The sequence below is a fragment of the Manis pentadactyla genome, chromosome 14 (genome assembly GCF_030020395.1).
Source record: "Manis pentadactyla isolate mManPen7 chromosome 14, mManPen7.hap1, whole genome shotgun sequence".
Lineage (NCBI taxonomy): Eukaryota > Metazoa > Chordata > Mammalia > Pholidota > Manidae > Manis > Manis pentadactyla.
This window is the reverse complement of record NC_080032.1, coordinates 58,683,486-58,696,613: the sequence shown is the minus strand read 5'-3', so window position 1 is coordinate 58,696,613 and position 13,128 is coordinate 58,683,486. Positions and strand designations below refer to the sequence as shown.

The following is a 13,128-nucleotide window of genomic DNA, read 5'->3' as shown; positions in this document are numbered from 1 at the left end:
CAATTTCTGTGGTAGACCTTTTGGGGAGTGGTATTGACTGCACTGATTTTATTAACCAGGTTAGGGACAATTGATATGTTAACACTATAAGGTCTTCCAAGTCATAAACATGGTTTATTTCTCCATTTAACTAGATTTTTTTAAATTTCTCTCTACAATGTTTTGTTTCAACTGTTTGCTGCTAATACATGAAAGTATAGGTGATTTTTTGACATGTCTTACAACTTTGCTAAATTCACTTATTCTAGTAGTTTTGTAATTTTTTAGAATTTTGTACAAAAACAATTACATCATATAATAACAGAATTTTACTTCTTTTGACCTTTCTTTTTCTCATCACAGTGACTAAGATGCACAGTACAGTACTGAGTGGAAGTGGTGAGAGTGAACATCCTTGCCATGCTCCCAACATTAGAGGGAAAGCCTTCACTCTTTACCATTAAACACGATGTTGACTCTTGGTTTTTCATAGTTGTACTTTGTCAGTTTAAAGTTCTGTATTCCTAACTTGTTGACGGTTTTTCTTACAGACAAATATCAACATACGTGTGCTATTGCACTTCCTTTTACTGTGCTTTGCAGATACTGACTTGTTTATAAATTGAAGGTTCATGGCAACCCTGCACTGAGCTAATCTGTTGGCAACATTTTCCAACAACATATGCTCACCTTATGTCTCTCACATTTTGGTGATAATCACAATGTCTCAGACTTTTTCATCATTATTATTATTACTATATTTTTTTATGGTGATCAGTGATCAGGGATCTTGACATTACTATTGCAATTGTTTTGGGGCGCCATGAATTGCACCTATGTAGGATGGCAAACTTCTTCAATAAACACTGTGTGTGTTCTGATCGCCCCATCGACTGTTGTTCCCCCTCTCCCTTCTTCTTCTTGGGCCTCCCTGTTCCCTGAGACATGACAATATTGAAATAAGGCCAATTAATAATCCAGCAATAGCTTCTAAGTGTTCGAGTGAAAGGAAGATTCATATATCTCTCACTTTAAATGAAAAGCCAGAAATGTTTAAGCTTAGTGAGGAAGGCATGTCAAAAGCTCAGACAGGCCCAAGGATAGGCCTCTTGTGCTGAACAGTTAGCCAGGTTGTGAATACTAAGGAAGAGTTCTTGAAAGAAATTAAAAGTGAAGCTGCATTGAACACACAAATGATAAGAAAGGAAAATAGCCTTAATGCTGATAGGGAGAAAGTTTTAATGGTCTGGATAGATAAAACCAGCCACAACATTCCCTTTAACCAAAGCCTAATCTGGAGCAAGGCCCTAACTGTCTTTAAGTCTGTGAAGGCTGAGAGAGGTGAGGAAGCTGCAGAAGAAGAATTTGAAGCTAGCAGAGGCTGGTTCATGAGATTTAAACAAAGAAGCATCTCCGTAGCATAAAAGGGCAAAATGAAGCAACAGCATAGAAACTACAGTGAGTCATCTAGAACCTCTAGCAAATGTAACTAATGGAGGTGGCTACACTAAAGAGATTTTTCAATGTAAACAAAACAGCTTTCTATTGGAAGAAGACACTGTCTAAGACTTTCATGGGAGAAGTCAGTGTCTGGCTGCAAAGAACAGGCTGGCTGGCTTTCTTGCTAGGGACTAATGCAGGAGGTGACCTTTTTTGAAGCCAGAGCTCATTTGCCATTCTGAAAATCCTCAAGCCCTTAAAAATTATGCTAAATATAGTTGGCCTGTATTCTATAAATGAAACAACAAAGCCTGGATGAAAGCATATCTATTTACGACATTGTTTAATAAACAGTTTAAGCCCGCTGTTGGGACCTATTGCTCAGGAAAAAAGATTCCTTTCATAATATTACTGCTCACTGACAATGCACCTGGTGACACAAGAGGTCTGATGGAGACGGACAATGAAACTAATGTTGTTTTCATGCCCGCTAACACAGCATCCATTCTGCAGCCCAGGAATCAAGGGGTCCGTTTCCACATTCAACTATTGTTATTTAAGAAATACATATTTTAAGGCTGTATCTGCCATAGATAGTGATTCCTCTGATGGATTTGGGCAAAGTCAACTGAAAACTTTCTGGAAAGGAATCACCATTCTAGATGCCATGATTCATGGGAAGAGAACATCCATGAGTCATGGAAGAGATCAAAATATCAACATGAACAAGAGTTTGTGAGAAGTTGATTCCAGCCCTTATGGATGCCTTTGAGGGATTCAAGTCTTTGTGGAGGAAGTGACTGCAGATGTGGTGGAAACAGCAGGAGAACCAGAACTAGAAGTGGACCCTGAAGATGTGACTGAATTGCTGCAATTTTATGATAAAACTTGAATGAATGAGGAGTTGCCTCTTGTGGATGAGCAAAGAAAGTGGTTTCTTGAAATGGAATCTGCTCTGGTGAAGATGAGGTGAAGACTGAAGTGACAACAAAGGATTTAGAATATGACATACACCTAGTTGATAAAGCAGCTTCAGGGTGTGAGAGGACTGAATCCAATTCTGAGAGAAGTTTCCTGTGGGTAAAAAGTTATCAAACAGCATCACATGCTACAAAGAAATCATTCATGAAAGGAAGAGTCAATTGATGCAGCAAATTTCATTGTTATGTTAAGAAACTGCCACACCAACCAGTCACCAGCAGTCACCGCCCTGACCAGTCAGCAACCATCAGTATCAAGGCAAGACCCTACACCAGCAAAAAAGCTACAACTTGATGAAAGCTCAGATGATGGGGAGCATTTTTTAGCAATGAAGTATTTAATTAAACTGTGTACATTTTTTTAGACATAATGCTGTTGCTAATAGCCTACATACAGTATAGTATAAACATAACGTTTATATATACTGGGAAACCAAAAAAGTCATTAGACTCACTTTATTGCAGTAGTCTGGAACCAAACCTGCAGTATCTCTGAGGTATGCCTGTGTAGAATTTCATCAGATAATTTCTCTGCATTTCATGAAACGGTGATACGATTTTCTACTCTATTCTGTTAGTATGGTGAATTATACCAATAGATGGTCAAATGTTGAAGTGACCTTCCATTTCTGGGATAAGCCTCACTTATGATATACTTTTTAATATGTTGCTGGATTTGATTAGCCTATATATATATTTTTTGTAGATAATTATTTTTTATTGAAGGGTAGTTAACACACAGTATTACATTAGTTTCAGGTGTACAACACAGTGATTCAACATTTATATACATGATAATTCTAGCTACCAGCTATCACCATACAAAGTTGTTACAATATTTTGACTATATTCCTTATGCTATACATTACATCCCGGTTACTTATTTATTTTACAATTGGAAGTGTGCATTTTTTTTTTTTGAGAGGGCATCTCTCATATTTATTGATCAAATGGTTGTTAACAACAATAAAATTCTGTATAGGGGAGTCAATGCTCAATGCACAATCATTAATCCACCCCAAGCCTAATTTTCGTCAGTCTCCAATCTTCTGAAGCATAACGAACAAGTTCTTACATGGAGAACAAATTCTTACATAGTGAATAAGTTACATGGTGAACAGTACAAGGGCAGTCATCACAGAAACTTTCAGTTTTACTCATGCATTATGAACTATAAATAATTCAAATATGAATATTCGTTTGATTTTTATACTTGATTTATATGTGGATAACACATTTCTCTCTTTATTATTGTTATTTTTAATAAAATGCTGAAGTGGTAGGTAGATACAAGATAAAGGTAGAAAACATAGTTTAGTGTTGTAAGAGAGCAAATGTAGATGATCAGGTGTGTGCCTGTAGACTATGTGTTAATCCAAGCTAGACAAGGGCAATAAAACATCCACGGATGCAGAAGATTTCTCTCAGAACAAGGGGGGTGAGGTTCTAAGCCTCACCTCTGTTGATCCCCAATTTCTCACCTGATGGCCCCCCTGCAACTGTGTCTGTCTTAGGTTGTTCCTCCCTTGAGGAATCTTACCCGTCTCTGGCTAACCAGTCATCTTCCGGGGCCATACAGGGAATTGTAAAGTTGGTAAGTGAGAGAGAAGCCTTATTGTTTGAAAAGGTTAGCTTTTTACTTCTTTGCATATTTATGCCCTGTAGCTTCTATGCCCAGCATTTGTCTTGAGGTATCTTTACCACTTGGAAGAATTATGATACTTGGTAAATTCGAAATGAGGCACGAATTCTATTTAAGGGTTGTAATTAGGAAGGAAGAAGAAAAGCTATAGAAGTAGCAGGCGGCAGAAAACATGGGAAGATTGATTATTTCTTTGACATATCTTCTTGTAGAGTAACTTCAGCATGTATAGGTCTTAAACTACTAATTAAATTGCGCACACACATTAACATAATAGGAGTACAGTTACATAACCAAAGCAGACCTATAATTACCAGCCATCTCCAGTGAAACCAAGATATATTTTTTAATATATTTTTTAAAGATATCTATTTCATAAGGAATAAAGTTCTCTAATTTTCTTTTCTTCATAGTATCTTTGCCAGGTTGATACCAAGTTACACTGGCCTCAAAATGACGTGGGTAATGCTCCCTCCTCCTCTGTTTTCTGAGAGATTTATGTAAGTGTAGAAGTATTATTTCCATTAAGTGTTTGATATAGTTAATGAAGCTTTCTGGGCTTAAAATTTTCTTTGTGGGAATGTTTTGATAATTTTTATTTATTTAGGTCATAAATTTTCTATTTTGTTTTATGTTTCTTTGGTAAGTTAAATTTTCAAGGAATTTGTTTCATTTAATTGTTATTCATTGCTATGAAATTGCTCCTTATAGTCTGTTACTATCATTTTAATACCTTTAAAATCTGTAATGATATCTTTTCTTACATTCCTATTTTGGGCTTATTCTTTTTTCCTAAATCAGTCAATCTGGAGATCTATTATTTTGTCCATCTTTTCAAAGAACCAGTTTATGGCCCTATTAATTTTGCTCTTATTTGTTTACTCTTTCATCAATTTCTGCTCTGACATTTATGGTTTACTTGGATTTACTTTGTTCTTTTTCTAGCTTCTTACTGCCAAGCCTTAAGTCAATGATTTTATATCTTTTCTTTTTCTAAAATACATAATTCAAGTTACAAATTTCCCTCAAAGTACTGCTTAGGCACATTCCACCAATTTTGATGTGAAATTTTCATTATCGTTTTGTTTAAAATATCTTCTCTTTTTTTCTATAGATTTCTAAAAGTTTCTTAATTTCAAATTTGAGGGTTTTTTTCCTAGGTATCTTGCTGTTACTGATTTCTACCTTAATCCCATTGTGATTAGAGAACATATTTTGTATTATTTTAATTATTTTACATTTTTTGAGACTTGTTTTATGGTTGAGAATATATTCATCTTGGTGAACATACCATATGCTCTTGAAAGGACTGGTATTCTTAGCTGTTGCCTAGAGTGTTCTATAAATATAAGTTAGGTCCAGGTGGTTGATAGAGTTGTTCAGATCTTTCATGACCTTACTAAAAAAAAAAAAAAATTGGGGCAGAGGAGCCCAGTCTGTTTGAGAGAAGAGTATTAAAATCTTCAAGTATAAGTAGAACTTTTTCTGTTTGTCCTTAAATTCTTTTGGGTTTGCTTCATTTATTTTGAAGCTCTGTTACTGTTTGCACATACCCATTTATGATTGTTGTGTATTCCTTATAAACTGGCCTTCTCATTATGAAATACCCCTTAATTTCTAGGAATATTCTTTTTCTTAAAATCTTTATTAGTCTTATCCAACAAAAAGCAGTATAAAGTGACAGTAAAGATGTTAAGTGTTTCTAGCAAATAATAGGCATTCAGTGAATACTTACTGAATATTAGCTTTGTGGTGTTTTCTGCATAGCAAATTGCCAGATAATGTAGTTTCCTTATATGTAAATATATATGTAGATTTTTTAATACTGTTATTTTAGAAGTCACAAACAGGATAAGATGCTATAAGAATAAAAAGAAAATACGTTAGGAACTTAGTTACCTCCCAGGTTAACTGTGCATCCATCAGCCCTAGCCTACTGATACTTAATGAATTAAAAAGAAGAACCATGTAATGATAAAGTGAGTAGGCATTCTAGGTTAAATATTAAGAAAAACAATCTAATTGCACATACAGAATAGGATGGTTTCAACAGATAGGTAATAGAAGAGTTGGAGTAGGTCATGAAAAACAACCTTACATGACTTTAATCACCTTTGGCTACATTTTTACTACTTTCCTGATATTTATTTAAACGACAGACTCCTTTTATTTTTTTCCTGCTTTATTGAAATATAATTGACATATAACATTGTATTAGGTGTGAGACAGTGATATTTGATATATGTACATATTGTGAAATGATCACCATAATAAATTTAGTTAACATACATCACCTTACATAGTTCAGAGTTTTGTTTTTTTTCTTGTGATGAGAACTTTGAAGATCTATCAACAACTTTCAGTTGCTTTATATAGTACAGTATTCTTAACTATGGTCACCACCCTGTATTTCATCCCCAGGACTTACTTATCATATAACTAGAACTTTGTACCTTTTGACCACCTTCACCTATTTCACCCACCTTTGGCAACCACCAATCTCTTCTCTGTGTCTTAGTTCACTTTTTAGACTCCACATGTAGGTTACATCATACATAGTTGTCTTTCTCTGTCTGACTTGTACCACTTAGCATAAGGGCCTCAAGGTCTGTCCATGTTGTCATAAATGGCAAGATATCCTCCTTTTTATGGCTGAAAACATTTTGTATATATATACCACATTTTCTTTATTTATCCATTGATGGACACTTAGGTTATTTCCATGTATTGGCTATTGGAAATAACACTGCAGTAAACATAGGGATGCAGATAATCTTTTTGAGATAGTGATTTCATTTCCTTTGGATAAATACCCAGAAGTGGAATTAATGGATCATATGGTAGCTCTATTTTTTATTTTTTGAAGATCCTTCAAGTTGTTTTCTAATGGTGGCTGCACCAGTTTACATTCTTACCAACAGTGTACAGAGATTCTCTTTTCTCTACATCCTCACCATCACTTGTTATTTTCTAGCCTTTTTGCTAATAGCCATTCTAACAGGTGTGAGGTGACATCTCATTGTGCTTTTGATTTGCATTTCCCAGATGAGTAATTATATAGAGGATCTTTACATGTACCTGATGGCCACTTGTAATATATTCTATGGAAAACTGTCCACCTCTCAATCAGATTGTTTTTTGTTCTTTTCTTTTCTGCTATTGAATTCTGTGAGTTCTTTATGTATTTTAGATATTATTCCCTATCAGATATATAATTTACAAGTTTTTTCCCCCTATAAGAGGTTGCCCTTTCATTTTGTTGATGGTTTCTTTTGCTATACAGAAGCTTTTTAGTTTTGATATAGCCCCACTTATTTATTTTTGCTATTTCTGCTTTTGTGTTTAACATCAAATCCAAAAAATCATAGCCAAGACTAATGTCAAGGAGCTTATCCTCCTATGTTTTCTTCTAGGAGTTTTATGGTTTTAGGTCTTACATTCAAGTCTTTAGTCTACTTTGAGTTAGTCTTTGTGTATGGTGTCAGATAGTGGTCAGTTTCATTGTTTTGCATGGAGCTGTCCAATTTTCTCGGCACCATTTATTGAAAAGACTATCCTTGTCCCCATTGAATATTCTTGCCTCCTTTGTTGTAAAGTAGTTGACCATATATAGATGGGTTTATTTCTGGGCTCTCTATTCTGTTTCATTGATCTGTGTGTGGGTCTTTATGCCAATACCATGCTGTTTTAATTACCAGTACTATCCTATTTTAGTTACTATAGCTCCATAATACAGTTTGAAATCAGAGAGCAGGATGCCTCTAGGTTTGTTCTTTCTCAAGATTACTTTGGCTATTCAGGGTCTTTTATGGTTCCATATGAATATAAGGATTTTTGGTTCTATTTCTGTGAAAAATGCCATTGGGATTCTGATAAGGATTGCATTGAATCTGTAGGTTACTTTGTGTAGTATGGATATTTTAACAATGTTAATTCTCCAACCCATGAGCATTGAGTACTTTTCCACTTACTTTTGTCTTCTTCAGCTTTTTTCATTAATGCCTTGCAGTGTACAGTCACCTCCTTGGTTAAATTCATTCCTAGGTATTTTACTCTTTTTTGTTGAAATTGTGTGTGGCATTACTTTCTTAATTTCTCTTTCTGATAGTTGATTGTAAGTATATAGAAATGCAACAGATTTTTCTGTATTGCTTTTATATCCAGGAACTTTACTGAATTCATTTACTCTAACGGGTTTTTTATGGCATCGTCAGAATTTTCTACAAATGTCATGTCATGTTATCATCTTCATTTCTGACTTTGAAGCCTTTTGTTTCTTTTTCTTGCCTAATTGCTCTGGCCAAGACTTCCAGTGCTATCTATGTTGAATAAAGGTGGTAACAGGAGGTATCCTTGTTTTGTTCCTGATCTTAGAAAAAATGGTTTCAGCTTTTTACCATTGAATATATTAGCTGTGGGCTTACCACATACGGCTTTTTATTATATAGAGGTAAGTTTCTTCTGTAACTGCTTTGTTGAGAATTTTCATCATAAATAGATGCTGAGTTCTGTCAGATGCTTATTCTGCATCTATTGAAATGATCATATGATTTTTATCCTTCATTTTGTTAATGTGGTGTATCATGTTGATTTATTTGCAGATGTTCAATCTTCCTTGTATCCCTGGAGTAACCTGATCATAGTATATAATCCTTTTAATGTATTGTTGAATTGAGCCTGCTAATATTTTGTTTAGGATTTTTGCATCTGTGTCCATCAGAGATACTGGCCTGTAATTTTCTTTTCTTGTGGTATCCTTGGCTGGTTTTGTTATCAGTTTAATGCTGGCCTCATAAAATGAATTTGGAAGTGTTCCTTCCTGTTTTGTTTTTTGGGAGAATTAGAGAAGAATTTATATTAATTCTTTGAATATTTGGTAGAATTCACTAGTGAAGCAATCTGTTCCTAGACTTCTGTTTATTGGGAGGTTTGTGATTACTGATTCATTCTCCTTACTAGTTATCAGTCTGTTCACATTTTCTGTTACATCATTATGCTGTCTTGGTAGGTTGTATGTTTCTAAGAATGTATCTATTCTTCCTAGGTTGTCTAATTTATTGACATAATTGTTCATAATAGTCTTTTATGACCCTTTGTACTTCTGTGGTATTGGTTGTAACATTTCCTCTTTCATTTTTGATTTAGTTACTCAAGTCCTCTCTTTTTTCTTGGTGAGTCTAGCCTGTGATTTGTCTATTTTGTTTATCCCTTCAGAGAACAAGCTGTTCATTTCCTTGATCTCTTCTTTGTCTTTTTAGTCTGCGTCTGCTAACTTTGGACTTACTTTGCTCTTTTTCTTCTTTTTCTGAGGTGTAAAGTTAAGTTGTTTGAGATCTTTGTTGTTTCTTAATATAGGCATTTATTACTATGAACTTCCCTCTTAGAACTGCTTTTGTTGCACCCTATAAATTTTGGTATATTGTATTTTCCATTTTCATTTGTCTTGAGATACTTTTTCATTTAGCATTACCAAACCCTTTATGAGCATAAGCTATAGCAATTCTGTTATGTTCTTTATTTTTTAAAAACAAAATAGTTTATTCATATGAGTGTTTAAAAAGAGTAGCTGCCTCTCATTCTGAAGACCCTCAAGGCAATTAAAGACAGTCTGTCTTAGAAAAATAGGAGACCTATGAAGCCTAAAGGAGGGTGACTGTAATCTTCCCTTTTGCCTCTTTTATTTCTTTTCCTCAGAAATAAGCAAACTAAAACTGATTTTGAATTTTAAAGAGAAATAAACACTGGAAATAATCCCCTGTGATTTTCTCTACCCAGGCATCTGCTAAAATAGTGTATCTTCACAGCTGATGAAATTACACTGCACTGGTGAATAGTAACTCATTAGCTCATAACCAGGGAAAATACCAGAGTGACTTGGGACCTCCAGAAGCTTTTGTTTCAATTTTTAAAACCTAAGATACAGTTTTTAATGTTCATTTGACTGTTAATCTCTTCAAGGAGCACATTGCTTCTTCAACTACAACAGCATTGGAATTCTTCACTGCAGGAATTATTTCTTTCAAATTTGTATTTCTGTTTTGTAGAGTACATGTGTAATTTTGGTAAGGCGCTTATGCTCAAGTGCTTCTAAAGTTTGGGAGTAAAAGTTGATTTTGGTAGGAGGATGTTCTCCTACACCTCCTGTGGGGGTAGCAGTATTTTCCTGCTATGATGTGTGGCATCCTTTTTTGCTTCTTGCTTTCCTCCCTTTCCCCCAGAACTATAGCAGTCCATGATAAACAGAGCAGAGAAACCATCAGCCTTCACCAACCTTAGCAGATCCCAAACCTCTGATTCAGCCAAGAAGAGAGGCGGCAGTCAGTCATACCTGCCCAGCCTTACATCACAGCAGGAAGTGGAACAGTACAGGAACTGGCTATGCAAACAGCTGTTTCTCTGCAGACTAAAGTCTCATGCACGTCATTCCTCCCCGAGGTGTTTTGGCTTTCCAGAGTGACTGGGGGCAATGCTGATCTGCTTACATGACTTGGACAGAGCTTTTAGTTCTTAAGCATAACTTTTCAACTGCCGAAGTTGTCTTTCTGTGACAGACTTAGTATTAGGATCAACTATCATTTTTCTGGCCCTCTTGCACAAAGCTATTATATTCTAAAATGTTCAGATATGTCCGGCTTTCTGTTTAGCATGAGTTATCCAAGAAAAATGTAGACAACTTTTAGGTATAATGGGAAAAGCATTGAACAGAAGGTCAGAGACTTCAAGTAATTCATTAACCTCTTAGAAGGTTTCTCATCTCTAAAATGAGTCTGATGGTAACTTTGCTGTTTTTCTTAAGGCAGTAATGAGTGTGAAAGTAGTTTGTAAATCCATAATTTGCTATACAAACAATAGGTGTTATTTGTTAATGTGCATATAGCCAACATTCATTTCTGTGTAACTTTTTCATGGTATCTGACATAAAACACAGGGGGTCTTACCTTTTAGTTTGGGAAATATTTTTACAGATGACTCAGAGGAATGCTGATGGGAGTAGGATATTGTTGTTTGACACCAAATTTCTGTATTTTTAACACCAAATCTCTATTTTTAGGGTAGCCTCTCTTTCTAAAAATCAACATCCTCTAAAACCCACATGCTTTCTGATAACTTTCAGAAATTCCCAGAATTCTAGGATCTTTGCTCTAGGCTATGGCTTTTTGACACATTTAAACTACAGCTATGTTGTGTGCTTTGTGGACTATGACAGTTCATATAGTAAGATACAGTAATGCATGCCAGTTCAGATTTGAAACCTCCATCAACATTATCATAGGAATAGAATGCTACTTTTATTTCCCAATTATAGTCATGTCTAAAACACCTGCCCAATTTTTTTCACCATTTTTGCCTACCTTTGTACTTCTAAATTCAGTTTATTAATTTTTCCTTCATAATATAGAATGGCTTGTGACTAGGCCAGATTCTGTCTTCCATTTTTTTCTCTCTCTTTTTTTTTTTTTTTGTATAATTTCCATCTAATTTTTTTCCAAAGGATAGCTTTTCTTCAAACCTTAAGACTCAGCTCCATGCACGGGCTTTGGCAGAGGTCATGGGGCAGCATCCACAGGTCTCAGTTGGAGCAGCAGAGTTTGCTCCCCTGGGTGTCAGGAGAATGTTTCCTGACTGCCTTGCTGTGAGTGTTAAAACTCACGCGGCAATGTAGTTCCACTACAGTTCGAGAAGCACGTAGGCATCAGACCCATGTCCTATCAGCTTTGACTTCTGTGTTTCAACGGTGAATGTCTTAATGGCCTTGTCCTTGACCATGTATCAGGCACAGTTGGTACAATGAATGAGCTGCATGTGGCCATGGCCCTTTCTGTCAAGATGATTGTTCCTTCTTTTCTTGGTTGTCTTGGAAGCAAGAGCTCCACTTTTCTCTTATGAAAACATTTTTCTGCTATAGAAGAAGGAACTATTGGGGTTCCTTTGAGATGGCTGCTTCTGCACTCCTTCTAATGGCCCACTAGGATATTTAGGCCCCCAAGAGCTAACACATGGGTACTCTGGGTAAATTCACATATTTTATTCCCAACTAAGATTTCTCTGATAACTGGTCACCAGCCTACAAGTGTCTGAAACTGCATTCCACCTACTCTCTTTCTAAAGCCTAAACAGAGTCTAATGACCACCAAGATAGAGGCATACCTAGTCTCATTTCCCATTCCAGAAGCAGACAGGAAGGAGTGTATCTCATTATATCTCTTAGATTTATATGTTCTCTTTTTTCTTTATCTGTCAGAATTTATAGAGACCATGTAAATTACCCAGAGGGGGCTTTCTTTGTGTGAAAGTAGGTGCCTTGAAGCATATCTGAGCTTTTTACATAAGGAAGGTAGATGGGGAGGAGGAGGATATGCAGTCAACATTGATCACTTAACTTGGAAAATAGAAAAGGAAAAGAATTGCCCATAAGCCCACCACCCTGATGCAATCTCAGTTGATATTTTGTTGAATCACTGTCCAGTGTTACTATTTTTCTTATGTGATATTGTCATAGTTGTGATACATACACATTAGCGGGCCTACAAGTTCCTACCTTTTTTTAAAAGTGTAATATTACATTCCAGCTGTGAAACTAACAAATACATTTTCATTTGTATCTGCTATATGGCAGTTATATTATTATAATGGTCTTTTAACTTGGTGGGAAATAGTATGCCTTGCCTTTAGACTTCATTTGGATCTTGCTTGTAGCTGTGTAATTTCCCACAAGTGAAGAGGCTAAACCTCTTTCCTAAACATCAGTTTCCTCATTTATCACATAATAAAACTATAGCAAAGGTTATCATGAGAATTATATGTGGTATGTATTCAGTGTGCTTAGCCCATTGCCTGGCACATAGGAAGTCTCAGTGAATGACAGTGGCGGTGACATTGATAATGGTTGTGAAAGAACCCTAGAATAGTTATGAGATCACTTTACAGATTTCTGCTCTCTCCTGATATTGTAAGATCCCTCTAATTGCACGAGTAACCCATAACACTAATAAATTTTTCCTGCAGCAAAAAAAATTAATCTTCTCTGAATCTTTAAGTGAATTGTTAGGGAGGTCCCTGCAACTCCCTGAGCAACAGTATAGGTAC

The 13,128-nt window shown here is 35.5% G+C and overlaps 1 protein-coding gene across 13 annotated transcripts in view; it reads left to right on the top strand.

Annotated features, from left to right (window-relative positions):
- Positions 1 to 13,128, top strand: part of ERC1 (ELKS/RAB6-interacting/CAST family member 1) — a 730,429-nt gene that overhangs the window by 638,764 nt on the left and 78,537 nt on the right. For 6 of the 13 annotated variants that reach the window (XM_057492538.1, XM_036907416.2, XM_057492541.1 and 3 more), the window contains one exon: positions 4,455 to 4,499. The exons of the other annotated variants lie outside the window; for them this stretch is intronic. In XM_057492538.1, coding sequence (XP_057348521.1) covers positions 4,455 to 4,499 — 45 coding nt within the window. The remainder of the gene's footprint in view (positions 1 to 4,454; positions 4,500 to 13,128) is intronic. 13 annotated transcript variants of the gene reach the window in all.